The sequence below is a fragment of the Macaca nemestrina genome, chromosome 1 (assembly GCF_043159975.1).
Source record: "Macaca nemestrina isolate mMacNem1 chromosome 1, mMacNem.hap1, whole genome shotgun sequence".
Taxonomy (NCBI): Eukaryota; Metazoa; Chordata; class Mammalia; order Primates; family Cercopithecidae; genus Macaca; species Macaca nemestrina.
In genome coordinates this window covers 81910289-81937991 of record NC_092125.1, presented here as the reverse complement: position 1 = coordinate 81937991, position 27703 = coordinate 81910289, and the positions used below count along the sequence as shown (strand labels likewise).

Below are 27703 nucleotides of genomic sequence, written 5' to 3'. Positions count from 1 at the left end.
AGCCCAGCCACTGCGGTGGTTTTTAATGAACAGAGTGGAAAGGGGCTAGGGAGTCCAACCTCCTGAAAGGAGCCAGGCGCAGACTGAGCCTCTGCCAGTAGAAAAGAAGATTCACAGCGCCAAGGCTATAACCCAGAGCATCAGGGTGGGGAGCTAGGGGCTGAGTTGCAACAGCCTCTGTGGCCTGAGGGATCTGAGTCAGGGCTGGTCCTGAACAGTGGGTAAATTGTGAGAGATTAAGAGGAGAGATTTCCCACTCGACATACTGTGTGTATTCCCAAAAACAAGGGAGCAGCACACAGCACTTGTTGAATTGGGGCCTGATACGCATTAACGTTTGTTAAATGTTCTGTTGGCTTTTCAGAGTACAACACAGCACAGTGTAATCTGCTCTAAGGGTTTCTAAAAAAAATGTTTATATATATATAAAATAAATAAATAAATAAAAATATAAATAAATATATACATTCATATATATTTATATATTTTTATATATATATGTATTTTTTTTTTTTTTTTTTTTTTTTTTGAGACAAGGCCTGGCTCTGTCTCCCAGGCTGGAGTGCAGTGGCCTGATCTCAGCTCACTGCAACCTCCTTCTCCTGGGCTCAAGTGATCCTCCCACCTCAGCCTCCTGAGCAGCTGGGACAACAGGCGTGCACCAACACACCCAGCTAATTTTTTTGTATTTTTTGTAGAGACAGGGTTTTGCTGTGTTGTCCAGGCTGGGTTTTTTTAAAACAGTTTATTTGTATGATGAAAATGATGTCTTTTTCATAGAGTTCTGTGTTATTATTTCATCATTATTTTGAATACACACAATACAAAAATTAAAGCAACTGGGCCGGGCGCGGTGGCTCAAGCCTGTAATCCCAGCACTTTGGGAGGCCGAGGCGGGCAGATCACAAGGTCAGGAGATCGAGACCACAGTGAAACCCCGTCTCTACTAAAAATACAAAAAATTAGCCGGGCGCGGTGGCGGGCGCCTGTAGTCCCAGCTACCCAGGAGGCTGAGGCAGGAGAATGGCGTGAACCCGGGAGGCGGAGCTTGCAGTGAGCCGAGATCGCGCCACTGCACTCCAGCCTGGGCAACAGCGTGAGACTCCGTCTCAAAAAAAAAAAAAAAAAAAAAAAATTAAAGCAACTGAAAACACCCAGTGAAGTCTGTTTCCCAGCTGTCTCCACTGACTCCATTGCTCACTGCCTTGCAGCCACTCAAAAAATTTCCTCCGTGTTTCTTTATGCAAATTCAAGCAAATCTAAGTACATATTCTAAATATCCCTTTCTTGTATTGAAGGCAGCACACTATCAACACTGTTTGGCACCTTGCCATTATTTGGTGTTATTTCACTTAATAAAGTATTTGGGAGATCTTTCCACACCAGTCTATAAAGAACTTGGTTCTCTGTGAACCATTCCAAGTGTTGCACTCCGTCGTGAGTGTGCACTGTGGTGGATTTATCCTGTCTCCAAAGGATGGACATTTGAGTTATTTTCTCTCTTGCATTCGTATAGAACACGTGGCAGTGGATCTCCTTGTTCACACTTCATGTTGGGTGTGTGAGGCTATTTGCCAGCAGGTCCGAAGTCTGGCTGCTTCTGTCAGGGTGGGCTATGTGTTGTCCCTTCCTCCCTACTGTCCTTGCTAAGCCAAATTTTCATCCTAAATGTGTGAGTCTCTTGGCCACCATCAGATCTTATGCTTACATAGAGCCCAGGAGCTGGCTTCCTTGAAGACATATTTTAGGAAAATAAAGATTGAGGGAGCTGAATGCCAAGGATCCAATTGTTTCAAGTGATTTTTTCCTGTAGAATATGACTTTTCTTTGGGCAGCTCAGTCCCCGAAGGAGGACAGTATGATTTTACCTCCATTTAAGTAATTAAATGACTAATCCTTTGTTGAAACAGCCCTCAAATGAAAGCCCTCCCACAACACTCAGGCCTCCTGGCACACTGAGAAGGAGAGTTCTTCTTCAAAGTTGCTGTTCCTGGCAATCCCAGCCTTTCCTTGCTCCATCTTCTCAGTGGAGCCTATTCTCACCATGTCTAGCAAGGGCCACCCACACTCAGTGTCTTACTGGAGTGCGAGGCAGACTCAGGGCTGCCCCATGTGGTGATGGAGTAAGCTGTAAGTGTGTGGTCCCCTGTGGGTCATGTCTGTGGGTGCTTTTTCCAGTGGACGCTCAAGGGTGCACATCACTCAGGAAACTGCAGGGACCCAGCCAGTCTCTCCACTGCTCGTTCCATCACAGTCTCTCTCCCTTGCATTTTGGCCTATGCATATTTCAGAGCATCTCCAGACCTCTGTGGCCACTGAAATAGACTTTGTCCTATGAATATAGTACCCATTTCTGGCTTTGTGCAACGCCTTATAAGTCATACCCATATATCAACTAGAACTCCTTTGGTCACTGGCTTTTAAAGTCCAACCCAACTATTAATAGCTTAAGGAAAAGGAGAATTTACTGGCTTATCCAACTAGATCATGGAAGGCGAACAGCATTGTTGGCCTCGAAGCCTGGTTCCAGGGATCTAAATGTTCCTGGCACACTCTCTGCCCATCTCTCTTCTCTGTTGGTGTCTACAGGTTGGCTTCATTATCTTCCATGGCAGACAGGACCTATCTGGCAGGAAACAGGACCACTAATGATTCCAGACTTTCTCTCAGTATAATTGTAAACCTGCTTCGGTTTTACTGATCTCAGAAAAGGACTGTGATGTTATGGTTTGGGTCTTCTGCCACTCCTTGAGCCAGTTACTGCAGCCAGGGCAGTGAGGTGCCATATGGTTAGCCCAGCCTGGATCAGGGGCCCATTCTTGTTGTTGGGAGGCTCTTGTGACTGGGAACCTTCTCTAAAACCACAGGGAGAACTCTCCAAAAGAAGGGGCATGGCCATGGCTCTGGGCAGACAGAATAAGGCAGGTACACCCCAACATGTAAATGGAGGGGGATCCCAGGTCTGGTCCAGCCTGCACTCTCCCTCTCCAAGGCCACCTCTTCCCTCTGAGCCCCATGGCCCTGGCATCTTTCCCCCTCTCCTAAATCCATCACTCTGCAATGCTCCTGGAAATGTCTTTGCCAAGGGCCCCTCCTCTCTCTCTCTTGATCTACCACTAGCAGCATCTAATTCAGTATGCACAGGTAGTCTTCTTGTTGCACCTCTGCCCTCCCCATCTCAGATTTCACAGCTGTAAAGTGTGGATATAATCAAAGCCAGCTGGTCAGGTGGCTGTGATAGGTAGAGAGTTGACACTTGGTTCCTTGTCCTTTAGGAAATGGGGGCTCCCATGGGTGGAGGGGGATGTTAATAACCCTGGGAGTCCTGACTGTGCACTCCATGAGACTGTCTTACACATTGATATATCCATGGTGCCTGGTGCCTAGCAGGGCTCCATAAATGTCTGTTGCACTTTTGATCTGTTGGTGTAAACCCTCTGCCTGTCATCATTATTAAATCATTTGAAAACACAGACAGCCTAAATCCAAGGGTTTTTGTATTTTTCATTTTCCTTTGCCAGTATCACTCTTGGCAATCAGGCTGGATCAGGCATTTAGAATAAAAATTCCATCCTGAGGTTGCCTATGTGTCTCTATTTTCAAAAGATTTCAGAGTTTCATGCAAACCAGCTTGTCTACATGTCTGTCCCCAGCTTGCTGACACTGCTGGGTGGGTACATTAAGGGGGTTGGAAGTGCTGGCTGATCCTTGACAGTGGAAGGATGTCCTGGGAACAGGTCATGAAGGAGACTGTCCCCAGCCTGTGATGGTGGCTGTGGATAAAGGAACACAGTGCTCATTGCATCCTGGGGACCCCAGCAGGACTCTCAGAGTAAGCCTGTCTCTCACAGGCTCAGTAGTAACTGCTAACTCTACCTGCCATGCAAGCTCCATCCAGTTCTTACCTGAGTGCATCCACAGGTAGGGAAACACTAAGGCATGGTATCATTTGTGCCTATGGTTGTGAAAATGCAACAGGACTTGAATCGTCTTTATGTGTAACTAGGCCCAGAGGCCACATGAGCAATGCTACATATAGAAGTAGAAGAACTTGGTCTCTAAAAACTGAAATTTGATGCTTGCTGCTTTCAGGAATGGGGAGCAAGAGACTTTCTTCTTTCCTAAATGAGGACCAGAGACTTCCAGAATGTAGAAAGAAATTAGAGTGCTTTTTGAGTAACACATTGCTAAAACGTTTATCCAAACTTTGAATCTAGTGGGTGGTTTATTTTCCACTGGGATTCATGAGTGAGATGAGCTTTGCCTTAAGGGTTTGGTAAGTGCCAGGGTTTCTTTCTCTATCTCCTGCCTTACCCATCTATTTTTCACTCTGTCTTATACTGCGTGTGTTTGTGCTTGTGTGTGTTTTTCTCTTCTAACCCCCTTTTCTCTATTGACCTGATTTTTCTCTTCACCTCTATGAAATGGATGTCTTTTTCATTTTTGTTGCATTTATTGAGTAGAGTTTTATATTCTGTATTTCTGTTTTGTAAAAAGAATGACTGGACCTTTTCATATGTCTCTAAAGGCAAACAAGGAACCAACAGCAACAACCTAAATCCAGTTGCCTTCTCTTCTGCATCCAGCACATTGATTTTCCTCTGTGAGTCCACGCTTCCCCACAGAGCCAGGCCTGGACTCCTGGAACAGGGTCCTGGCGTGCACATCTCTAGTCAGTAATTGGGAGTAGCGTCAGCATCTTTAAGATCACTTTCCTGGACACCTTTTGATCTGTAGCATCCTTCGAGGACTGTGGCAAAGTAAATCAATTCACTAGGACTGAGCAGATACTTTTAATGAGCAATCAGGGAAACCTCAGGGAACGTAAAGGGCCAAATCTACTCATTGATTCTGGAGAGCACAGGGTCAGGCCTCCGGCAGGTGGGAAAAACTGCAGATGACAGCTCCATGCGATCCAGGGGGCTTAACTGATTCAGGGGAAGTTCACTTTGCTACCCGCAGTGGTTCCCTTTCTCCGCGGCACATCTTTTACCTCCATCTTGGGTCCTGGTGCTCATCCCCCTCCGGTTTTGTTACACTAACACCACTCTCCTTTCTACTCTGAACAAAGGGTCCAGGACAACTCCTTCCACTTTAATGAGAGTTTGAGGTCGTGGATTACAGGAGGATTTGCATATTGCACGTTATTTCAGGAGCACGAAAGAATTCTGCTTTGCGTGGAGAGTTCCACAAACCTTCACTAACTTAGCTCCTTGCAGTATTACTGCAGGAGATGAAGTACAGTCATGGAAATCCGGGGTAATTTTCATATCACATGACAGTTGCTGCAAATATCCAAAACCCCACGTCTGCTCACTGCCATTTCATAATTATGTTGTCTGTCAGGCCCCTCTCCAAATCTTTTGTTCAAGACATTAATAGAAAGCATAGCATTATTATACTTTTTAATAAACATATTTTGATAACTTTCAGTATAATTGTTTTTATGGCCCTATTTTTAGTCTGAAGCATTTGCCAAAGAGGTCCTTCCTGTAAACCAACAAGTGACCGCAGCAAGTCTCAATCAATTTGAGGTTTTATTTTGCTAAGGTTGAGGACACATCTGGGAAAAAGAAACACAAGTCACAGTAGGATCTGTGACCTGTTCTTTTTCCAAAGAGGGTTTTGGGAACTTCAACATTTAAAGAGGAAACAGCAAGCAGGAGGGAAGAAAAAAAAGGAGAGGGTAGGCAATGAGGCAAGTGGTTATATTCTTGTGAGGCTCTGATTAGTGCTCAGTGAATCTACATTTTACATGTGAAAAGAAGTGGGTAGAGGAAAAGTCATTGATGCATTTTTCTTGTGTTCAGTAAATCTGCATTTTACATAGGATAAAGCAAGCCTGTGAAATTACAACTATCTGTTTGGGAAGAAAAGAAAGGTAGTTTTTGGGCAACTCAATTCCCAAGTTTAAATTTTCCTTTACCATAATGAGTTTGGGGTCCCAAGATTCCACTTTTCTTTCACAATGCACAGGAAAGGTTAAGAATCTTGCCTCACAGGCATGCTGGGCTCCTTCTGCCAGGGGAGACTTCTTTTTGCCAGAAGAGAATTTTGTCAGTGTTCTCCAGTTTCACCTACTCAGAGGTGACCTGACTATTCCTCCCTTTGTAAGAAAAGTGCAAAATTGCCAATGAGCCTGAGTCTCCAGGAAGACACCTTCTGAACCTTATGGGAGGTGGCAGGTGGTCCCAGGCCAGGAGATGCTCTCTGAGCTCCAGCTCAGCTGGGCCGCCTGAGGTTTGGGTCTGAAAATCAAGTCTTAGAGTGTTCCTGATTCCTACTGAGAGGGTTGCTTGTTAAAATGAATCTGTTCTGCATTCTAGGGGATAATTATTTTAACACCTCTCACAGACCCCAGTGGTAGGACTTGACTTCACACCTACCAGCTCTGCTCTCTGCCTGTGCCTTCAGTTTTGCAGACATCATCCCAGGGCCGAAGGACAATTTCTCTGTCACAGACTGGCCGTGAGTCTTGGGTTTCTTCAGCTCTCTCTGACTTATTAGGGGTACCCTGCTGCCCCGCCTCAGCCATTAGTTCCAGCACTTGTGGATGGTTCTTAAAGGGGACAACTAAAAGAGATCTGAAGACAATGCCATTGATTAAGCATCAGTAATGCAATGTTCCAGTCCCCAAGGCTCAAGGGAGCCTATGCGTGCTCTCTTGGGGATGTGGTTGAAGAGAAAAAGGTGGAGGCAGGCTGGTGCAGAAGTAGGAAGCGTGAGGTTACAGGCTGTGTTAAGGCCTCTGTCACATTCAGGGCAGCTCTGGGCATTTACTGGAAGCCCTGGCAGCAGCATCTGGCACTGGCTGGGAGATGTACACCCTCAGTTCTTCAGTAGGCTGGCTCCCGCCATCCCAGGAATAGAGCAGGATGCTCCCAGAAAAGGCTGATCCTTCTGGAAGCAAATCCATACCACCTGCTCACGGGAGAAAGGACAGGTGACACCCTTCTAAGAGGCCATGAACCTGAGGAATGGAAACAAGTCCCATCTAACAAGTCCTGTGCAGACACTGTTCTCTCTCTAGTGCTTTCTCTTGGCCCTGTGGTTGCTGTGTCACCTCCCTCTTGTTGTCTCAGCTGTTCTTGCTGCTTTGGGCTGGGCAATCCCTCGCCAGCTGGCAGAAGTGGATTGGGTCTTCCCTGTACAGAGTGCAGTCTATTTTCCCCACAGTACTCCCATAGTCACCTTGTAAATTTACAGGTGGCATTTCTTGCTGGCTTAGGGAATGGGATGAAGCCACTCCATACCTTGCCCCAAACCTGCTCCTTGAAAGTGGAGCACTTTGGTTTACCCTCTCCCTTCTGCTCTGGGAGGCCTCTTTGTGCCTCCCTCAGGGGTCCCATAGGGTAGCTAAGCAGCCCTGGGATGTGTTCTCTGGCTTCATGACCCAGTACCTGGTTACTTTGGTCTGCATTCTTGTTCAACCTTGGTCCCTGATGCTCTGCCACCTGGGACCCCAGCCTTCCGCTCTATAGTGGGAGAGAGACCTGGGGATCCCTCCCCAGTTGCATCTGGAGCCCCTTCTGTACACGTGTTCAGGACTCAAAAACTGTGTTTCTCCATCATTTAACAGGACAATGCCTGGAGTGGTCCCCCCATCCCCTTCAGACTTGGCTTAGGCTCATATTTCCTCAAATTCCATTTGCTCTGACTTGTTTTGCATGCCAGCTTGGGAGCAGTGTCTCCTTCCTCTGCTGGATCCTGGGTATCCAGAGTTGGAGGGTGTGATGGTTAATACTGATTGTCAACTTGATTGGATTGAAGGATGTAAAGTATTGTTCCTGGGTGTGTCTGTGAGGGTGTTGCCAAAGGAGATTAACATTTGAGTCAGTGGACTGGGAGAGGCAGACCCACCCTCATTCTGGGTGGGCACCATCTGATCAGCTGCCAGCGTGGCCAGGATAAAAGCAGGCCGAGGAATATGGAAGGACAGGGCTTGCCGAGTCTTCCCAACTTCATCTTTCTCCTGCGCTGGATGCTTCCTGCCTTCGAACATCGGACTCCAAATTCTTCAGCTTTTGAACTCTTGGACTTACACTAGTGGTTTGCCAGGGGCTCTCGGGCCTTTGACTACAGACTGAAGGCTGCACTGTTGGCTTCCCTGCTTTTGGGGTTTGGGGACTGCAAAGCTCCGCAGCTTGCAGACAGCTTATTGTGGAACTTCGTCTTGTGACCGTGTGAGTCAATACTCCTTAATAAACTCCCTTTCATATATATATCTATCCTATTAGTCCTGTCCCTGTAGAGAACCTTGACTAATACAGACAGATCTAGGGAAGGATTAACTCTGGGGGCCACAACTCCGATGCCTACAGAGGCCACATAAATGAGTAAAACAGTCCAGGAGGAGGTAACAAGAGAGAGCAGTGGGGACTGTGGCAAACCAGAGAGCATGCACTGTGTGAGGAGGAAGCCATGAGAGAAGGAGGAGGAACCACGAGCAAGGAAGTCACCTCACTCTAGCTGGATGTCACCACGCAGGAGCTGGGAGACCTTCCCTGACTGCCCTGCATTTCCTAGTGCTTCCCTAGAAACTCTCACTCCCCTCACCCTGCTCTGGTTTCTTTACAGGATTTACCACCACCTGCCACATGTGTTTATGTATTGTTTGCCGTTCTCACTAGTATGTATACTCCATAACATCAAGGATTTTATTTTTCCCCACTGTTGTATCCTTAGGGCCTGGAATACTTGGCACAGAGTGAATGCTCAGTAAACATTTGTAGAATAAGTAAAGAGAGAAATTTTGGCCAGATTTTGCAGTTTTTCTAAGAAATCAGAAATCTAGGAAATTCCATCATGGTGTACTATGGTCAGGGCCAGAAAGTGCAGAAGGCTGTGACAGAGCCCATCGATCTCATCTTCAGATTCTTACAAAATAGATTCCAGATTCAGGTATGGCTCTATGAGCAAGTGAATATCTGGATAGAAGGCTGTATCACTGGTTTTGATGAGTATATGAACTTTGTATTAGTTGATGCAGAAGAGATTTATTCTAAAACAAAGTTAAGAAAACAACTGGGTTGGATCATGCTAAAAGGAGATAATATTACTCAGCTACACAGTGTCTCCAACTAGAAATGATCAATGAAGTGAGAAATTGTTGAGAAGGATATAGTTTGTTTTTAGGTGTCCTTTGTCCAATATGAACATTTATTCATATGTTTTGATTACCCTTTTGTTATTACAAGATGACAATAAGTACTGTGGGATTGTTTGTATTAAATTTTTTTTTTTAAAAAAAGGAAATCAGGAGTCTAGATTTTCTAGAAATCTAGAAATCACTACGCTGGCCAGGACTGTATGCACTGGACAGACGAGATCTGCAAGCAGGTTAGGACAGGTTTATCGCCTTCAGTCTACATCAAGCCCCTATTGGGCCTGAATTATGGTGCGGACCCTGGGGACTTTCTACATTCCAGTCAGCTTTCACCTGTGATCTGCGTTGAGCTACTGCAAGCTGTCCTCACTTTGGTGTTTAGAGAAACTCTGTGCTTCTGTAGATTGTGTTCCAGGCTTCTGTGCAGTCAGAAGGCTTTCTCTGCAGTGGCCCTGCCCACCAGCCTGGCCAGGGTCCCCTCTACTACTCCTTTTAAGAGTTTTGCTTCCTTCCTATTTCCTTTCACATATTTTTGCTCTTCAGCATTGTACTCAGGATATTTTCCCAGCCTCAAAATATCTTGTTTTCTGCTCACATCACCCCACTGGGTTCCTTGGCATTTTAACATTTGAGGGCAGTTCATCTCATCTCAGTATATTTGAGCCTGGAAGACCACTCTCATCTTGCTAGGAGATGCCATTATCTCTGTTTAATATTCGATGCAATTTAAAGATCTCTGTACATTTGGAAACCTCAGGATACCTAGCCCGGAGTTGGAACTGCCGTGCCACTTAGGATCATTTTTGGAGGGGACGTTTGACAGTGTGTCAAGACTGTCCCCAGCAATAACGACAACATGCCATTTTTGTATCTCATCATGTGTATTTCAGCCGTGGCTGGAGCTAACAATTCCATCTCAGTGCTCATCTTTTCATTTCTTTCCCTGTTATACCTGACTTCTAGCATTTTTGTCTTATTTTTGAAACCAAAGAGCATTATAATTAAACTCAGTAAGCAAGCTGCTTTCCCTTGAAACAGGCTCTGAGATGTATTTACATAAGCCTCAAATATATTTACTCAGTGGGTTTTTTCCCCCTCTGGTGAATCAATTCCATTTTTTAATTTACTAAGAAAAATTTTTCCCTCTAAGCAGCATTAAAGGTTTGATTTAAAGCTGGAGGTGAGGCAGAAAGTCCTGAAGCTGTTTCATGCCATTCAGTCTTATTCCTTCCACAATCACAGAAACAAGATGGATGAGAATTGGCTTGGTGGGCTTCATAAGCAACTAGGAGGAGCTCTGAAATAATCTGAACAAGCTTCTTCAGCTGTGAAGAGTTTGCTTGCTTTTTTTTTGCCTTTCCCTCTCCACTGAAAACTTAGAAGGTAAGGCAAAAATGGCTTCTGATTCAAAGATGACCCGCCAGCCTTTCCTGTTCTTTCCTCTGTTTTGAAGTACATTAACTCTCTGGGGTGCTCTGTAGCTCCTGGAAGCCAAAGACCCCCCTGGCCCAGAATTGTCCTCGGCCAAATGTAGTGATGTGTGATAGCTGCCTTCCCTGTGGAGCTGGCCCCCACGCTGCTATCAGGTCTGACATCAGGTCTGAGAGGCCCCTTCTGGGTCGTCATGGGAACCAGGAGTGGAGGTGCTGGGAAACCTTTGGGGGGCAGCAGAAGTGGATTATTTAGTGTGCCTTATTATATGTAGCATGACTCCAAAGAGTTATTTTGAGGCTATAAAAAATATAGTTGCCATAAATGAGTCATGTTACCATTGTTCAGAAAAACACCAGTACTTTGGGGGCTAATCTTTGAAACTCTTTGTTTCAGAAAAATACCAGACTTGGGGCTAATCTTTGAAACTCTTAGTGGCTTTCTTCCCTGGGTGACCCCAATAACCCACCGTCTGCTGAAAACACAGCACTTGGGCCCTTTTGAGTTTTCTGGGTATCTGTTATGCCCAGGATTGGTGTTCTCTATAATCTTGCTTCTAGAACACTGGTAACTTGCTATCATCCACTCTAAAAGGAGGATGATGTTCTAGTAAGGTGTGCCAGGTTCTTAATTTACAGGTACAGTAGGAGGTGGGCTCACGGTGTTGAATGGTGGTGGATTGAAGTACTGTTGGTTGGTTGTGGATGCTTATAGGAGTGAGGAAACATGTGGTTTATCTGACATACTCATTTGTCAGAATCAGGAAGAACTTTCACAGCCCACTTACTCATTTAAATATTTGTCAAGTGTCTTCTTCATGCCAGGAAACAGCAGAGAACAAATAGGCACTCTTTCCTCTTCTGGGAAAGAGGGTGGGGAAGAGGGTTCCAGGCTGCAGGAAGGAGATGATAAAGGTCCTTTGGCTAGGAAGTGCATAGCACTGGGGCAGGGGACTTGCAAAGTAGTGGTAGGACTGGGGCAAACATGGAGCAGTCAGTGCAAAGGCTGAGAGTGGAGAGGGGGGCAGTGGCCAGATCACGCAGGGCTCCAGCACTGTGTGAAGAATTCTGGACTTTATTCCTAAGGGCAATGGGGAATATGGAAGATTTTAGAGCAGGGCTGTTTATAGCCAGATTTGCTGCAGTGTGGAGAGTGCAGACACCAGAAAGAGACAATTGCAAGACAGGAAACCTTCATTATTTGCAGATAACTGATACTGGAAAGGGACCACTGAAAGTAAAATGGGGGCCCATATTTCTTAGTAAACAGTTTTTTTAAAAAAGGTTTGATTAGTATCTTACTTTGAAAAAAATACAAACAAATATAAAAAATTTTCATGTGACTTCATATTTCGTGATACTTATGTAATAATTGCAGCTTTGCGCTAGCTCTTAGAACAAGGAATGAATCAGTTATTGACTTTTTGGAGGGAGAACTCATGCTGAAAAGATGACAAGACATCAGGATGCAACACTTTTCACTTCCCGATTGAGTTTTGAGGAAGAATCATGAAAACTTTCAAAGATTTCATTAGTTTCTCTAAGGCCCTCCTTCAGTACTTTGACACTCAAACCATTCCCTTTTCAAGGACCAGTCCTGCCTTGAACCTCAGTACTTTTCCTTCCTCAGCTGCAACCGCTTTAACTCTGCCAACTTCTTCTTGGTCAGTGGCACTGAAGCAGATCTCCAGTATCACTTTCATCGACTTCATGAAATCCAGCAATTTGAGCAGAATGTTCAGTGTCACTTTGCAACCACCTTGCATTGTATCTGCATGTGAGGTGGGCATGGTTGGTAATTCTAGTGTGTCTAGTGTTAGGTGGGGAGGGATGGTTGGGTGAAAACTCATGAATATTTTCACATCATGACAATTTTGCTTCTTTTTGCAACCTCCTAATTACTGCTCCTGGATAATGACTATTTGGAGAAAGAGGGTCCCTTATAGTCTTACTGGGAGTGGAGGCAATGGCAGGAATGTTAGGGAGGAGGATAGGATTTGAGAGCTATTTAGGAATAAAATCAAAAGCACTTGGGAAGCAATTGGATATGAAAGGAGTGAAGAAAAGGAATCAGAATGGCTCCTGGGCTTCAGCAACTGACAAACTAGTGATTCTGATGCCCGAGACAGGACACCTGGGCAGGAAGGCAGGTGGTAGGAGTGAGATAGTAGTCCTACATCCTATACCAAACACAGGGGTGGATACGGAAGGACACCAGCAACTTCCTGGTATCATTTCAGTTTTTGTTTTCCTATAGGCAGTAGACGCTCAATAAACATTTGCTGATTCACTTGTTTGGGTTCCCTGGTGTTTGTGTTAATTGTATGTTGGGTGATAACAGTGAATAATAAGGAGGTTTATTGAGGGCTTTCTATGTGGCAGGCACTCAGCTAGGCACCTTGTGTATCTTATCTTATTTTTATCTTTATAACAACTCTAGGAGTCAGGCTGTTTTATGTTATTGCAATGTAAGGAGATGCTATTTCATGAGGTAAGTCAGAGGGTGAACCAAATGCTAGCAAAGGATGGGGAGAAAGGGTGGTTGGTGGCAATTGGAAAGTGAGGATGAAAAGGGGCTGATGAGAAGCTATGTGTAGGTTTACAGGAGGAGGGACTGCTCCTGAAATTTCTTTTTTCTCTTGTACAGAGGTCTAGGGCATTTATTTCAAATGATGTGAATGTATTTACTTCAGGTTCCACGTGGCACTGCAAGATTTGGGAAGGCAGAAAACTCATCATCTTGCTAGAACTAGTCCTGGCGCTGACACTGTCCGGCCTTCGGGGTCCCTTGAGCTCAGAGCCTCAGCTTTACTTGTCTGGCAAATGGTCATTAAATAGCCACTTTGTCTTGTGCAAAGCACAGGCAGATTCAAATACAGGAAGTGTTAAAGGAAAAACTTTAGACAAAATAAATGTGACAGGGTTTATTCAAGCAAAGAAGGATTCGTGATTTGGGCAGCCCTGAAAACCAGAAGAGATTCAGAGAGCTCCGCTGCAGCAGCGTGGGCTTTTAGAGGCTGAATATGGAAGTAAGAGAAATACAACACATTTGATTGATTACATGGAAAGACTGGTTTTAGGGATTAGTTGGTGGTTTCTGATTGGTAAAGTCTCTAGTTTCATTTTACTGTTTGCATCGGGCTTTGGCTTGCTTAGGTAAAAACTTAAAGTGGTTTAGCTGCCCCAGTCTAATGGCTTCCCAATTAAAATGATTGTAACAGAAGCCACTCTCCTTGTGCAATACACTGATGAGGGTGTGGCTTACGTGATTTCAACTCTTGGAGGGTAAAAGGCTGAGCCTACAGTACATTTTTTTTCTCATGTGCACTTTCTAGGAACTTACCCTGTCCAAAAGCCATCTGATTAATCTACTTTATTTTATTTACTTATTTATTTTTTGAGACAGAGTCTTTCTCTGTGACCCAGGTTGGAGTGCAGGGGCACTATCTCCGCTCACTGCAACCTCTGCCCTCTGGGTTCAAACAATTCTCCTGCCTTAGCCTCCTGAGTAGCTGGGATTACAGGTGCGGGCCACCACGTCCAGCTAATTTTTGTATTTTTAGTAGAGATGGGGTTTCACTATGTTGGCCAGGCTGGTCTCAAATTCCTGACCTCAGGTGATCCACCTGCCTTGGCCTCCCAAAGTGTTGGGATTACAGGCGTGAGCCACCTCACCTGGTCAGATTAACCTACTTTAATTCTACATTAGCAGGATTTATTGTGGGCAACTTCCAGATGTGCAAAGTCCATTAGGCTGAAGTACATTTGCAGGTTCAAAGAAGGTACAGAGAACGGTGCTTTAAACCTGACTCAGAGCAGGCAGGTGGTAATGGGGTGAATGGATTAGGACAGAGCAGGGCCCCAGCATAGCGACTCATGTTTTTAATTGTGCATGTGAGCTTCTGCCTGAGATTGTTTCCTTTGGTTCTACGTTGTTTGTTTGAGGGAGAGTAGGGACCACAGAGCCTGGGGTGTCAGCAGAAGGCCCTGCCTACAATTCCCAGAGGCACTGAAGGTCCTATTTTGTCCTGAATATGGAAAGGCCAGGGAATTGTTCCTTATCAGCAAAAAAAGCAGTTGCTTATTGGAAGAGATTGTACTCAGTCGGGGAGAGAGAAGCTGGCTTACCCTTGGGGGAACATTAATCAAGATACTCCAGAGGCGCTCTAAAAATATCATACCTGCTGTTACATATACACTCATGTGTATCTTTGATATCTTTTATGTCATGATGTCCTCCCTAGCCAACTGGAGACTACACACACACACACACACACACACACACACACACACACACACACCCGCCATACAGTCTTCCCTCTGTATCTGTGGCGTACTGGTTCCAGGATCCCCGTGAATACCAAAATCCACAGATGCTCAAGTCCCTGATATAAATGATGTAATATTTGCATATAGCCCATGCATATCCTCCCATATACTTTAAATCACATCTGGATTACTTATAATACTTAATACAGTGTAAATGTTATGTAAATAGTTGTTATATGATATCATTTAGGGAATCATGACAAGAAAAAGTCTGTACATGTTCAATACAGACAAACCATCCATTTTTTAAAAATATTTTCAGCCTGCAGTTGGTTGAACCCATGGATATGGAACCCATGAATATGGAACCCATGGATACAGAAGGTCAACTGGAGATATATACAGATATCCCTAAACATTTTTCTTGTTACAAATACACCCTTTTTGCTCAGTATCAGATGATCTTGTACAATAAACTATGAGGTCCAAACTCATTTTACAGATTAGAAAACTGAGAATCCTAGGAGTCAAGTGATTGCTGCTGGTCACTCAACAGATAAGTAAGGGGCCGGGGCTTTGAACACAGGCTTTCCGAGTCCAAAACCTGTGCTATTTCTACTCTTCTAAGTTTGTAGCCTTCTCAAGGACAGAGACAGTGTCCTTTAGGTCTCTCTTGTCCTAGTGTCCTGCAGATGGCCCCACACATGGTGATACTTGGTAAGCACTGGTGAGTGATGATGGCATACAGGAGCTACCCCTTAAGCCTGAAGGGAGAGGACCTCCAGGAGGGTTGGAGGTTGGTGCAAGATAGGGGAGATTTACTAAGTGATTCTAAGAAGATGGGAACTTAAACAGAGGATCCTGCTTAGGATGCTCAGGAGTAGGAACATGGCTGACTCATTCACTCCCCAGTCCCATGTGCCACCTGGCCAGCCTGCCCAGGTGCTGCTGCTGGATGGTGATGGGAATCAGGGGAGCAGGTGACAGGAGCAAACAGGAGTACCTGAGGATGCTAAGAGGCCATGGCAGAGCTGGAGCCATCTGTGCTCCAGGGCTGGGCTGGGGAAGAGGGCAGAGGTGGAGTGTGGCTACAGATAGTGCTAGGGCTACAGGGCGGGGGCACAGGAGACCCAGTTGAGCTGGTGTCCGCCAGGTTTAGAAAAGTCTAGGTTCACCTCTGGTCACAGTGGGTAAGGGTGGGCATCTTTATCATTTGGAGGGAATGAAGAATGGTATAATTACATGGCTTGAGGGAAGTCAAAAGGTCAGTCTCTCAAATCCAGGTAGACCTGAGTCTAACCATGATACACATAGAGTCTTCAGAGAGGTGGGTGTCAGAAGGTGGGGGAGATGAGGCTCTACTTGAGGCATGGGGACCAAGCTTGAGAAGCAAGTCAGAGCCTTTCTTTGAATGTCAAAATTTGCTTTTAGCCAGAGAAGGCAGAAGTGAGAGAAAAAGGGGGGAAGCAGAAAGTGAGTCCCAGAAAGCTTTACTAGTGACAGGCTACTCAAGATCTGAATTTTCAAATCACCTTTGACACAATTATATTGAGGTGAGTTCAGTCAGTAAGCATTTTATGCTGGGGTCTGTTAGAACCACTATGCCCACTGTCTGCCTCCAGGCAACTTCCAAGTCTAGCCAGAGAGATGGGAATTGTCAATGAAGCAAATAGAGATAAAAGTCAATGTGTGGGTCGACTCTGGGCACACTGCCTATGAATTAGCCCTGCTCCACAAGGAGTGGTTTAAAAAAAAGTCAGTGTGTGTGTGTGTGTTTTAAGGTAGTCAAAATGGCATGAATTAAACGCCAAGGGCTTCCAAAGGCATGTTCACCAAGTGGGGGAAGGGAGGCTCTGTGACTGCTTCGTGGTGATGTACAGAGCTGAAATAGCTCCCTGTGTATAAAAACATTTAGAGCAGCCTTCTGTGGAAGAGTAGGCTAAGGATGCCTCAGCTGTGATAAAATATTGAAGATGGATTTTTAAAAAACAAGCATATATTAGCAGGGTCAAATCTTTACATTACACTCAGATGTGCAATCAGCACAGCATTCATTATTTTGCTCAACTACTCTCAGCTTGCTGTGGAGCCCCAATTTCCACGGACCATGAGTAGGAGGGAAACATAAACTAGCTGATTAAAGGTATTATGCCTCTCCCTGTTTCAAGTTCTTCTCTCTTTTGGATAAACATTGCTTTTAATTACTCTATTTGAGTGGTGCTATAGACTGAATGTTTGTGTCTGTCCCCCCTCCCGCCATTCATATGTTGCAATCCTAACATCCAATATCATTGTATTAGGAGGTAGGGCCTTTGGGAGGTGATTAAATCATGAGGACAAAGCCCTCATCGATGGGATTAGTACCTTTATAAAAGAGGCCCTAGAGAGCCCCCTCACCTGTTCTGCCATTTGAGGACACAACTGGAAGACAGCCATTTATGAACAAGGAAGTGGGCTCTTGCCACATATCAACTCTGCTGGTGCCTTGGTCTTGGACTTTCCAGCCTCCAGAGTTGTGTTGTTGTTTCTAAGGCATCAAGTGTATGGTATTTTGTTATAGCAGCATGAATGGATGAAGACAGGTGGTTTCTCACTTTGTAAAGTCTGGTTCCTCCTCCACCATCCCAGGATGGCACCTGGGTATAAGGAAGGTCAAACAATGTCCTTCCACCAATGGGAGAAGCCCGCTAGTCAATCTCAGCTCAATCTTACGTAATACCTGAGGGAGACTTGGGGGCACTTCCATTGTCTTTCATCTTCTTCTTAAGTGCTCCATGATGCCATCTTTACTCTGTTCCTGGATTCCTGAATGGGAAGCAGGACATACGTGTTCTCTGCTTTGACTTCTGCTTCCAACTATCTGAGGCTTTACTCTTGTTTCCACTTCAGCCATTGTTCAACCTCAAGGTAAGGTAGGGGCCACCGTAGGGATTCCGATGTCTGACCTTTCTTCTTTCCTTCCTCTTTCTTTCTACCTGCAGTCCAGAAGCATCTCCATTTCTTCCCTTGGTGTTTGGGAAATTCCGTTAAGCTATAGCTTGAGTTCTTGCTACCTACAGTTTATAATAACATTAGACATCCAGACCTTTAAGCTTTGATTTTAATGTGTAAAGGGAATTTTTGAATTAAGGGTTTTTTTTTAAACAATGTTTGATTCAGGATTATTGTCTCCTGGTGGATTTTAATTTTTTTTTTCTTTTTGAGGCGGCATCTTGCTCTGCCACCCAGACTGGAGTGCAGTGGTGTGATCTTGGCTCACTGCAACCTCTGCCTCCTGGGCTCAAGTGATTCTCTTGCCTCAGCCTCCCGAGTAGCTGGTACTACAGGTGACTGCCACCATGCCTGGCTAATTTTTGCATTTTTGGTAGAGATGGGGTTTCACCATATTGGCCAGGCTGGTATTGCACTCCTGACCTCAAGTGATCTGCCTACCTCGGCCTCTCAAATACATTTTTTTTTAAAGAGAGCTTTTGTTATAGTTTTTTTTTTTTTTTTTTTTTTTTTTTTGAGACGGAGTCTTGCTCTGTCACCCAGGCCGGAGTACAGTGGTGCGATTTCGGCTCACTGCAAGCTCCGCCCCCAGGTTCACGCCATTCTCCTGCCTCAGCCTCCTGAGTAGGTGGGACTACAGGCGCCTGCCACCACACCCAGCTTTTTTTTGTATTTTTAGTAAAGATGGGGTTTCACCCTGTTAGCCAGGATGGTCTCGATCTCCTGACCTCGTGATCCGCCCGCCTCGGCCTCCCAAAGTGCCGGGATTACAGGCGTGAGCCACCGCGCCCGGCCTTGTTATAGTTTTTTAGAGAGCATTTATCTCCATTTGGGAACCAGACACAGGCATTCCCATTCAGGTCTTCTAGTCTCCCTAGAATAAATTTAACCCAGTGCATGGGAAAATGTGTGTATTTGAAAGGCTATTCCCAACCTTATTTTGGAATTCCTTTTGTGGAATTCTTTTTTCAGAGCCAATTTATGGGGCATACCAAATCACTCTGTAGTCATGCTTCTAATATCAGTTAGAAAAACCTTCGGCTACAAGAAGCATAAAACCCACTGTTGTGGTTCAGACAAATAGGGGGCAAGTTCTTCTTTTATAACAAGAAAACTAGAGGTAGATAGCCCGGGGCTAGTATAACTTTAATAATGCCCTTGGAGAGCTAGACTCACACTGTGCTCTGCTCTGCAATCTCCTGTGCTGACTTTCATCTTGCACCTGCAGCCTTGGGATTGCAAGCTGGCTCTGCACCTCCAAGCACAATGTGAACTTTCCAGATGGGGACAAGGGGGAAGGGCAATGGGCAAAAAATACTGCCAGCCAAGCCTGCCCCACTTCATCAGGACATGGAAACCTTCCCTAAATTCCCACGGAGTGCATCTCTGCTTAAAGCGCATGAGTGAGGACTAACTCCTGAGCAGCGCTAGCTGGAAGGTAGCTGGGAGGAGGGACTTGTCTATCAAGGTATTTCCCAGTGTTTTTTGTCCACCTTATTCACCACCTAACTAGTATCTCAAAGCCTCCTGACTGCTTTTGAAATTTAAAAAATTGAAAATTAGCCAGGTGTAGTAGCTCATGCTTGTAATTGCAGCACTTAGAGAGGCCAAGGTAGGAAGACTGCTTGAGGCTGGGAGTTCAGGATCAGTATGGGCAACAGAGTGAGACCCCATCTCTGTATTTTTAAAAAATAGCTGGGCATGGTGGCACATTCCTGTAGTCCCAGCAATTTGGGAGGCTGAGGTGGGAGGACTGCGTGAGCCCAGGAGGTCAAGGCTGCAGTGAGCTGTGGTTGCTCATCTGGGCAACAGAGGGAGATCTTGTCTCAAAACAACAAAACAAAACAAAACAAAACAAAACAAAACAAACAAAACAAAACCTATGCTCCAAGATCAAAGCTGTTTTTCTGCTGGCAGGTCCCCAAACAAGTTTCTGAAATGTAAACAACGGAGTAAATGTCCATCTTCCAGAGGACTCTGAAGGGAAGCACATTTGGACATATTCCTTTGAAAACGCATTCTCGTCATGACAATCCATTCACACTTCATGCAGTAACTGACAAGGATCCAAAAGCCTACACAGCCACGGCATCTCCTCGAGCCTCTGTGCTTGCTTGCAAGAGCCGGGTAGACCCTGTGAAATGTCAGGAGTGAGGTAGATGAAGAGAAAATTAAACTCTCCTCCAGCTGGGCCACCTCGTTTGATGTCAGCAACAGAGGGACATATTGTTGCCGTGACTTGAATTGTAATATCTAGGGAGTGCTCTGGGTGGGCTGTCGGAAGAAGCTTAGACAGGGAGCCAGAACCTTCACATCAGAAGGGAACCAGGACCACGCCCAGTAATGAGGGCTATATGGCCGCTCTGATCTCTTTGAGAAGCCACTTGCTTTAGACGTGTTACAGAGCAGTCGCCCCCCTTCACTCCCCAGAAGACTGGGCTTCCGTGCTTGGCTTACCTTGTTTATCTCCCACTGCCTGATGCTGGTGGAAGTGAAATCTGTCAGGTTCGATGCAGATTCTTGTTGAATGTCACTTCCCTACAGACCTGGGAGGTTGAGGTGCAAATATATGTAAGATGCTGTTGGAGATTTGCAGAAGAACAAAATATGATTCATTGATTCATGTGGTCATCTGCTTATTTGTTTTTATTCATCAAACATCTGTTGAGCTGCTTCTATGTGTCAGCCGCCTGCTGGGGATGCCGAGATGAGTGAATCCACATTGCTGCTTTGCAAGAAGAGGTCAGAGAGTGAGAGAGAGAGAGCGATGGGGAGAGAGACAAACAGATGTACTCAAGTGGCCTTAGAACTTGCTGGAGAGGTGTGAAGAGGAAGGGCTTGGCGCCGGTGAGACAGGCCAGTGGCAGGGGTAAGGAAAGCTCTGCCAAGGAGTTGATGCATAAATGGGGTTTTGAGGCCACTCTGGGTGTGAATCGTGATCTGAGGCAGCTTGTGATAACTCTGCAAGAGAAGCGTAAATAAGGTCTTTAGGACACATACAAAAAAGAGGTGACTTCTGGCTGGAGGGTAGGAGGTATCAGAGAAAGCTTCATGGAGAAGGGGTAAGATTCAGCAAGAAGTTTGCAAGCAGAGGGAACAAACAAGAAAAACCACATCAATGAAAAAGACCAGGGTATGTTTTGTACATATCCAAGTTTGATTGGGAGATTAGATTCATAGCGGGGAGCGTAATAGGAAAAAGACTGGAGAAGTAGGTTGGAGTCATATTGTGAAGGGTGTTGGTGCCCTGTTAGGTTGTATTTCATTGGTGAGCAATGGAGGACAGTTGCAAGATTTCGAGCAGGGGAGTGACATGATCACAGGTGTTCATAGAAGAAAACTGGGCTGAGAGGAGTTGGGTGGGAGGAGGAAACTCTGTTATTTTGCTCAACCTTTGGAAGTTGCCTTTTAATAAGATACTGCCCTGCTTGAGGCTTCTTTGGTGAGAAGCAACATAACTCATGCCAGTCCAACCACATTAACTCTGTTTCCCTCGACTACCAGGTCTAGTCTCACCTAGGAGCCCTGTTGCCATTAGGAAGATAGTGTTTGTCTGTGAAGGAGAGCCTGGTGAGAGAGTGAGGCAGGAAGCAGGTTGCCTCCTGGATCAGAAAAGCTCTTCAAAAAGTAATATGGCCAGGCATGGTGGCTTGCACCTGTAATCCTAGCACTTTGGGAGGCTAAGATAGGAGGATCACTTGAGTCCAGGAGTTCAAGACCAGCCTGGGCAACATAGCAGGATCCTGTCTCTATGAAAAAATTTTTAAAAATTAACCAGGCATGGCATGCACCTGTAGTTTCAGTGACTCAGGAGACTGAGGTGGGAGAATGACTTGAGACTAGGAGGTTGGGGCTGCAACGAGTCATGATGGTGCTACTGTACTCCAGCCTGGGCAACAGAGCAAGACCCTGTCTCTTAGAAGAAAAAGAAAGTAAATGCGTATGTGTGTGTGTGAGACAGAGAGAGAGAGAGAGCGAGAGAGCGCGAGAGTGCGAGAGAGAGAGAGAAAGAGAGGAATTAATTAATTTGGGGTCAGATCATGAACCTCTTTGTTGGGAAAGATCCAGGCAGACAGAGGCCGGGGCTTTCTAGGACGACCTGGTGATGCAGCAATTCTGAGTGATGATGAAGGTGATGGCTCCTCAGATGTGGGTTCCTGGCTTACTGCTTGCTCAGGCAACAGGTTTTCTGAGAAAACCATAATGTGTTCACACTTACAATATGTATGTAGCTCTGGCCACAGTGTTAAAAGAAAACTTAGAGTGAGACAAGGTCCACAGATGGTCTCTAAAAGGTTGAAGGGCCTTACATCTGAACACACATTGAAAAGATTCAGATCTTTTATATGGAAAAGATAAAGGCTGAAATGCACAGGCAGGATTTTGGAGCTGTTTGAATGGAATGAATAGGAGAAATAGGGACTTGTTCACCAAATCTTAGACTACTAGAGCTAGGGATCTACAGTGGAGGTGGAAAGAAGCAGTACTAGGCCAGAAAGATGCAATAGCCTTTCACACGATGAAAAGCACACTTGAGGACACTGAGACCTCAGAGGTTGATGTGAAATAAGCAAATAAGTAGACGTGAGCAAAGTTACATCACTTCCAAGATGATAGATTCACCATTGGATGCTAAGGTAGGCAGCGGTGCCTGGAGCCCATGCTGCTTCTTTTGAAGTTGACACTGCAAGGGACAATGATGCCTCCCAGGGAAGCACCACTCAGTGGCATCAGTGTGATGGGTCCCAACTTGCACAGAAAGGGGTTTTCTTTTTCTTTTGCATTTCCTTGAATCTCCAATGTGACCAACACCAAACCCCAGGATTTGTAACCTCTCTTGACTTTTATTTCTTCTGCCTCAAATTATGATGATTTAATGCTAAGCAATATCTCAAGGGAGTTTTAAGCAACGAGGCATCAAGGCTCTCCTGGTGAACTCTGAAACAAGAAAGGGCAATACTGTAAACAGACCATGCAGAGCCAACTCTCCATTATCCAAGGTCAGGAGGGGCAAGGAACACACACACACACACACACACACACACACACACACACACACTCTTACATGTACACATCGTAGATTGGATTAACAGCTTCAATGTTTCCCTCAACCAAATTAATCAGAGCTGCTAATAAGGGGCCAAACGGACTTCTCTTCTCTTCCCTTCCCTTCCCTTCCCTTCCCTTCCCTTCCCTTCCCTTCCCTTCCCTTCCCTTCCCTTCCCTTCCCTGCCCTCCCCTCCCCTCCCCTCCCCTCCCCTCCCCTCCCCTTCCCTCCTCTCCTCTTTTCTTTTCTTTTTTCTTTGTTTTCTTTTCTCTTCCACTCCACTGGCTGAGTGTGTAGGAGCGGGGAAATGATCAGCATGTGGGGGAGGGGCAGCCACAGGGAGGAGCAGAGGATGGACTCCCAGTAAACAAATCCCAGGGAGGCAGGGGAAGCTGATGGCTGCAGGTGCATTTCCAGCACCGGAGGAGAAGACTCTGCCTGACTTAGAAGGGAATGGGGCAACGTGGACTCTGGGTTAAATGGGACAGGGTCAGAGAACGCAGGGCCCCTGCAGGCTGGGCCTGACCAATCTGTGTCCCCCGTGACACTGTGCAGGTGACTGCTGGCTTCTGGCTGCCATTGCCTCCCTGACCCTGAATGAAGAGCTGCTTTACCGGGTGGTCCCCAGGGACCAGAACTTCCAGGAGAACTATGCGGGAATCTTTCACTTTCAGGTACTATGCTCTGCTCAGGCCCTTTGTCGCTGCTTTCCGTACCCTTAGGTCCCACCGCAGACCCACTGCATCAGAAATTCTGGGTTTGCGGCACAGTGATCTATGTCTTAACAATCCCTCTAGGTGACTCTGATGCACATTTCAGTCTAAGTACCTGCTTCAATGCATCCATCCAGATATCCACACATCCACCCCGTTCCCAGCTCCCCCAGGCCAGGTGGCCTTGAGGAAAGCACTGTGGACTGAGGGTCAGGAGGTGTGGGTCTGAATCACTTCCTGCTGCCACTGGGTGGCGCTGGGCAAGTTCTCTGGTGCACAAACGCAGACCCTAGACTAGATGTTCCCGGGTTCATCTGGCATCTCCTATGTGCACAGATAAGGCAGACACAGGTCCTGCTCCTACGGAGCCAAGACTTGAACACTGATGGCACAGAGTCCCCACGTGAGGTCCCCTGGAGGGACTCCCTTTACACATCTGCTTATTCATGTGAGCTGCCACTGTGTCGCCTCTCCCCAGTTCTGGCAGTACGGAGAGTGGGTGGAAGTGGTCATTGATGACAGGCTGCCCACCAAGAATGGACAGCTGCTCTTCCTACACTCGGAGCAAGGCAATGAATTCTGGAGTGCCCTGCTGGAGAAAGCCTATGCCAAGTAAGTGGGGGAAGCCAGGAGCTGGGAGACACCAGAGCCTCCCTGAAAGCTCTCACCTGTCCCCCCAATGTCTGCCTCCCCACCCCAAACTCAGGGCGTCATGGCCACGTCTTTCCCAGCATCCAGACCCCCATGAGCTGGAGAGAGAGCACTTTTCAGTAACTAAGAGAAACAGAAATCTGGGCGGGGAGTTTAGCATCTCAGCTCTGCCTCGGGTGAATGTGTATGTGGTGGGGCGAGCCTCCCTGCTCCTCTGGGCCTGAGTTTTTCCTCTTTCAAATCCCAAGGTAGGTTCCTGGGGCAATGTAAATGTTTGAAAGAATGAAGAAGAATAATAAAACAAATGTACTAGATAGCAAACTCAACAAAGTGTCTGCTCTTTCCTCAGGAGTTCTTCTCACCGGCGTTTGATGTTCAAAACCTTCTTTGGGGTTCTTTTAATTACATTTGTTTACTGATACCCTTTTCTGCAACCCCAGTTCCTTTCTAGTCCTATTTCCCAGTAAGCCTCAGCAGATGCCTCTCAGCCTTGAGGGAAAGTTCTCCTTCTCCCCATCTGTGGCCCCAGCCCCAGAAACCCAAGCAGCTGGGGCCAGCTCTGGAGGGATTGCCTTTGGCTTTGTAAAGGAGAGGGTGGCTGGAGAGAGGTTGGCTGAGGTCAGTTTCTAGTGAAGTGCTGAGCTGGGCACACGAAACAGTGGCCTAAGCACCTTCCTGGCCCAAAGGCAAAATTGGCAAAGAGCCCTCCTTTATCTTCCAGGCCACAGTACGTCCTAGCACTGTCCCAGTCCCCAATCCCTGGGTCTCCTTGCTGGGGGTGCTAATGGGGCATGTGTTCTTTATTTTCCAATAGGCTCAATGGTTGTTATGAGGCTCTCGCTGGAGGTTCCACAGTGGAGGGGTTTGAGGATTTCACAGGTGGCATCTCTGAGTTTTATGACCTGAAGAAACCACCAGCCAATCTATATCAGATCATCAGGAAGGCCCTCCGTGCGGGGTCTCTGCTGGGCTGCTCCATTGATGTGAGGCATATGGCTTGTGTACTGCCCCATCTTCCCACCACCGCCACCCCTTGTGTGGTAGGGAAGGGACGAGACAGCGGGAAAGAGGCATAGGAAGGCTTTGGGTCAGAGCAGAGTCTGGGGCTTAGTGGGCAAGTCTGGTGACACATAGGCCTGCACATGTAGGGGCTGGTAGACCTAATTGGTAGGTAGGAACTGGGGTTAGTTGCATTGCAGGAGTCCCAATTTCCCTCTCGCTGTTAGAGCCCCTTCAGTACTGCTGGAATGGCCCTAAGAACATAGTTTAGGATCCCTGGATCCTTGGCCACCTGTTTTCTACGTCCTTTTTGCTAAATAATCTTGAGGTTTTGGAAAACAAATGTGATACTTGATGATACTTGATGGATCTTGAGATCCCTGAAGAAAAGAGAAGTTCTGAAACCAGAGGCTGTGGCCGGACACCAGGCTGAGCTGTGTGGATTTCCAAGGTGGCTGTGGAAACCAGAGGGTGGAGGCCCCCAGCCCTGAGGTCCTATCACCACCTCAGGCTCCTGTGACCAGCTGCCTTCTGGCTGCTCTGTCTTCCTCTCTTGTCCTCACCTGGTGATTTTAGAAATGTGAAGGACAAAGTGAGAAGATCCTCCTTTTTTCCTCTCTCTGCAAACCCCAGCAGGAGACGTGTGTTTTTGGTGGAGGGGTGGCACGGGGCATGGGAGACAGCGTGCTGAGGAAATGGGAAGGATAATGAGGAGTCCGCTCAGGGAGAACCTTGGAGGACTGGGACCTGTCCAGAGCCATCAGCATGGAGAATTAGCCTTCTTCAGGCAGCCGGGGGTCACTCTTAGAGAATAAATGACTTCCCAGTTTCTTGGTGGCATTTTGAAGGCTGGTAACTTGTCTTTCAGGCTTGGCAGGCACCTGCACTGGCCTGGAACTGCAGGCCTAATTAAAGAGGGAGTCTGATTGGAGATGGCTCTATTTACCTGAGGTTCATTGCCACTCCTGCACCCCTAGTCCCACGCTGAAGCCCCCAGTGGCTGTGTAGTGTGTCCTTGGAAAGCATTCTATGGACAGCCACTGAGAGGTAAGGGTCAGCCACTCTGAATGAACTTTCTCCTCTACCTAGGTCTCCAGTGCAGCTGAAGCAGAAGCCATCACCAGCCGGAAGTTGGTTAAGAGTCACGCATACTCTGTCACTGGAGTTGAAGAGGTAAAATTTTGTGTGTGTAGGGGGAAGGTAACATGTGATAATATTTCCATGAATCCAAGCCATCCTGGCAGGAAGAAAGAGGTGATTACTACTAGAAGGTTCAGAATTGGCTTTTGAGCTTCACTGTCATGTTGGGGTACACTCCGCCTGTGCAGAACCCCGATACCACAGATGTGCATTAGCTCTTGCTCATTAGAACAGCTCTTCTGGCCAGATGTGGTGGCTCATACCTGTAATCCCAGCACTTTGGGAGTCTGAAGTGGGAAGATTACTTGAGACCAGGAGTTCAAGGCCATTCCTGGGCAACATAGTAAGACCTCATCGCTACAAAAAAGTAATTTTTTCCCCCTAAAACATAAAAAATAAATAAAGGCTCTTCTGACTCTTACTCACTTGAAGATGGACAACATAACCTCTCTGAGCTTTTGCTCAACGGGTTTTAACTAAATGCAAGCCCTCTCCTTAGATGAGGCCAGGAAAGCTGTAGAGATTTTCAGCTAGATTCTACAGACGTTCGAAAAAATATGTTTGTGTGGGCAAAACAGTGGGAACTCACAGAATCCCCAAATGGGAAAAGGGGCAGTAGTCCCAGCTTTTAGTGGGGAGTAGAGTCATGGAAAGGCAAGCAAGTATTCCTTACTCTCCAACCCAAGGAAAAAACAAGGGCTATACTATTCATTATTTTTATTTTCTACATTGTGTCTTCTTTCAAAAAGGATTTAAGGTGGCTTACAATTATTTTATTTATTTATTTATTTATTTATTTATTTATTTAGAGATAGGGTCTTGCTACTTTGCCTGGGTTGGACTGCAGTTGCATGATCTTGGCTCAGCCTCGACCTCCTGGGCTCAAGTGACCCTCCTGCTTCAGTCTCCCAAGTAGCTGGGACTACAGGCAAGTGCCATCACACCTGGCTAATTATTAAGTTTTAAAAATTTTCATAGAGGCACCATCTCTTTATGTTGCCCAGGCTGGTCTTGAACTCCTGGGTTCAAGCGATCCTCCTGCCTTGGCCTCCCGAAGTGCTGAAATTACAGGTTTGAGCCACCATGCCCAGCTGATGGTTTACCATTAAAAGAATAGACACAATAAAACCATACAGTATAATACATCAATCCAGGCTGAAGGCAGTGCTATAATTGAGAAATTAATTTTGCTTTGGGCTTCCCAATGGCCAAGGCAGAAAGGGAAATGCAGTGAATGTCCCACTTCTTGTTATTTATTTAAGTGAAATAGGCCAGGCATGGTAGAGCGTGCCTGTAGTTCCAGCTACTCAGGAGGTTGAGGTAAGAGGATCGCTTGAGCCCGGGTGGTTGAGCCTGC

The 27703-nt window shown here is 46.2% G+C and overlaps 2 protein-coding genes across 2 annotated transcripts in view; both read left to right on the top strand.

Moving 5' to 3' along the window:
* Nucleotides 1–27703, top strand: part of LOC105478189 (calpain 8) — a 74911-nt gene that overhangs the window by 12735 nt on the left and 34473 nt on the right. Inside the window, exons 3-6 of the mRNA XM_011735284.2 lie at nucleotides 23399–23517; nucleotides 24035–24168; nucleotides 25022–25190; nucleotides 26296–26379. Coding sequence (XP_011733586.2) covers nucleotides 23399–23517; nucleotides 24035–24168; nucleotides 25022–25190; nucleotides 26296–26379 — 506 coding nt within the window. The remainder of the gene's footprint in view (nucleotides 1–23398; nucleotides 23518–24034; nucleotides 24169–25021; nucleotides 25191–26295; nucleotides 26380–27703) is intronic.
* LOC139359057 (small nuclear ribonucleoprotein E-like) lies at nucleotides 603–17930 on the top strand. The gene has a single exon (XM_071081079.1). It carries the CDS (start codon nucleotides 8806–8808, stop codon nucleotides 9082–9084), a length of 279 nt encoding a protein of 92 aa, XP_070937180.1. The 5' UTR covers nucleotides 603–8805; the 3' UTR covers nucleotides 9085–17930.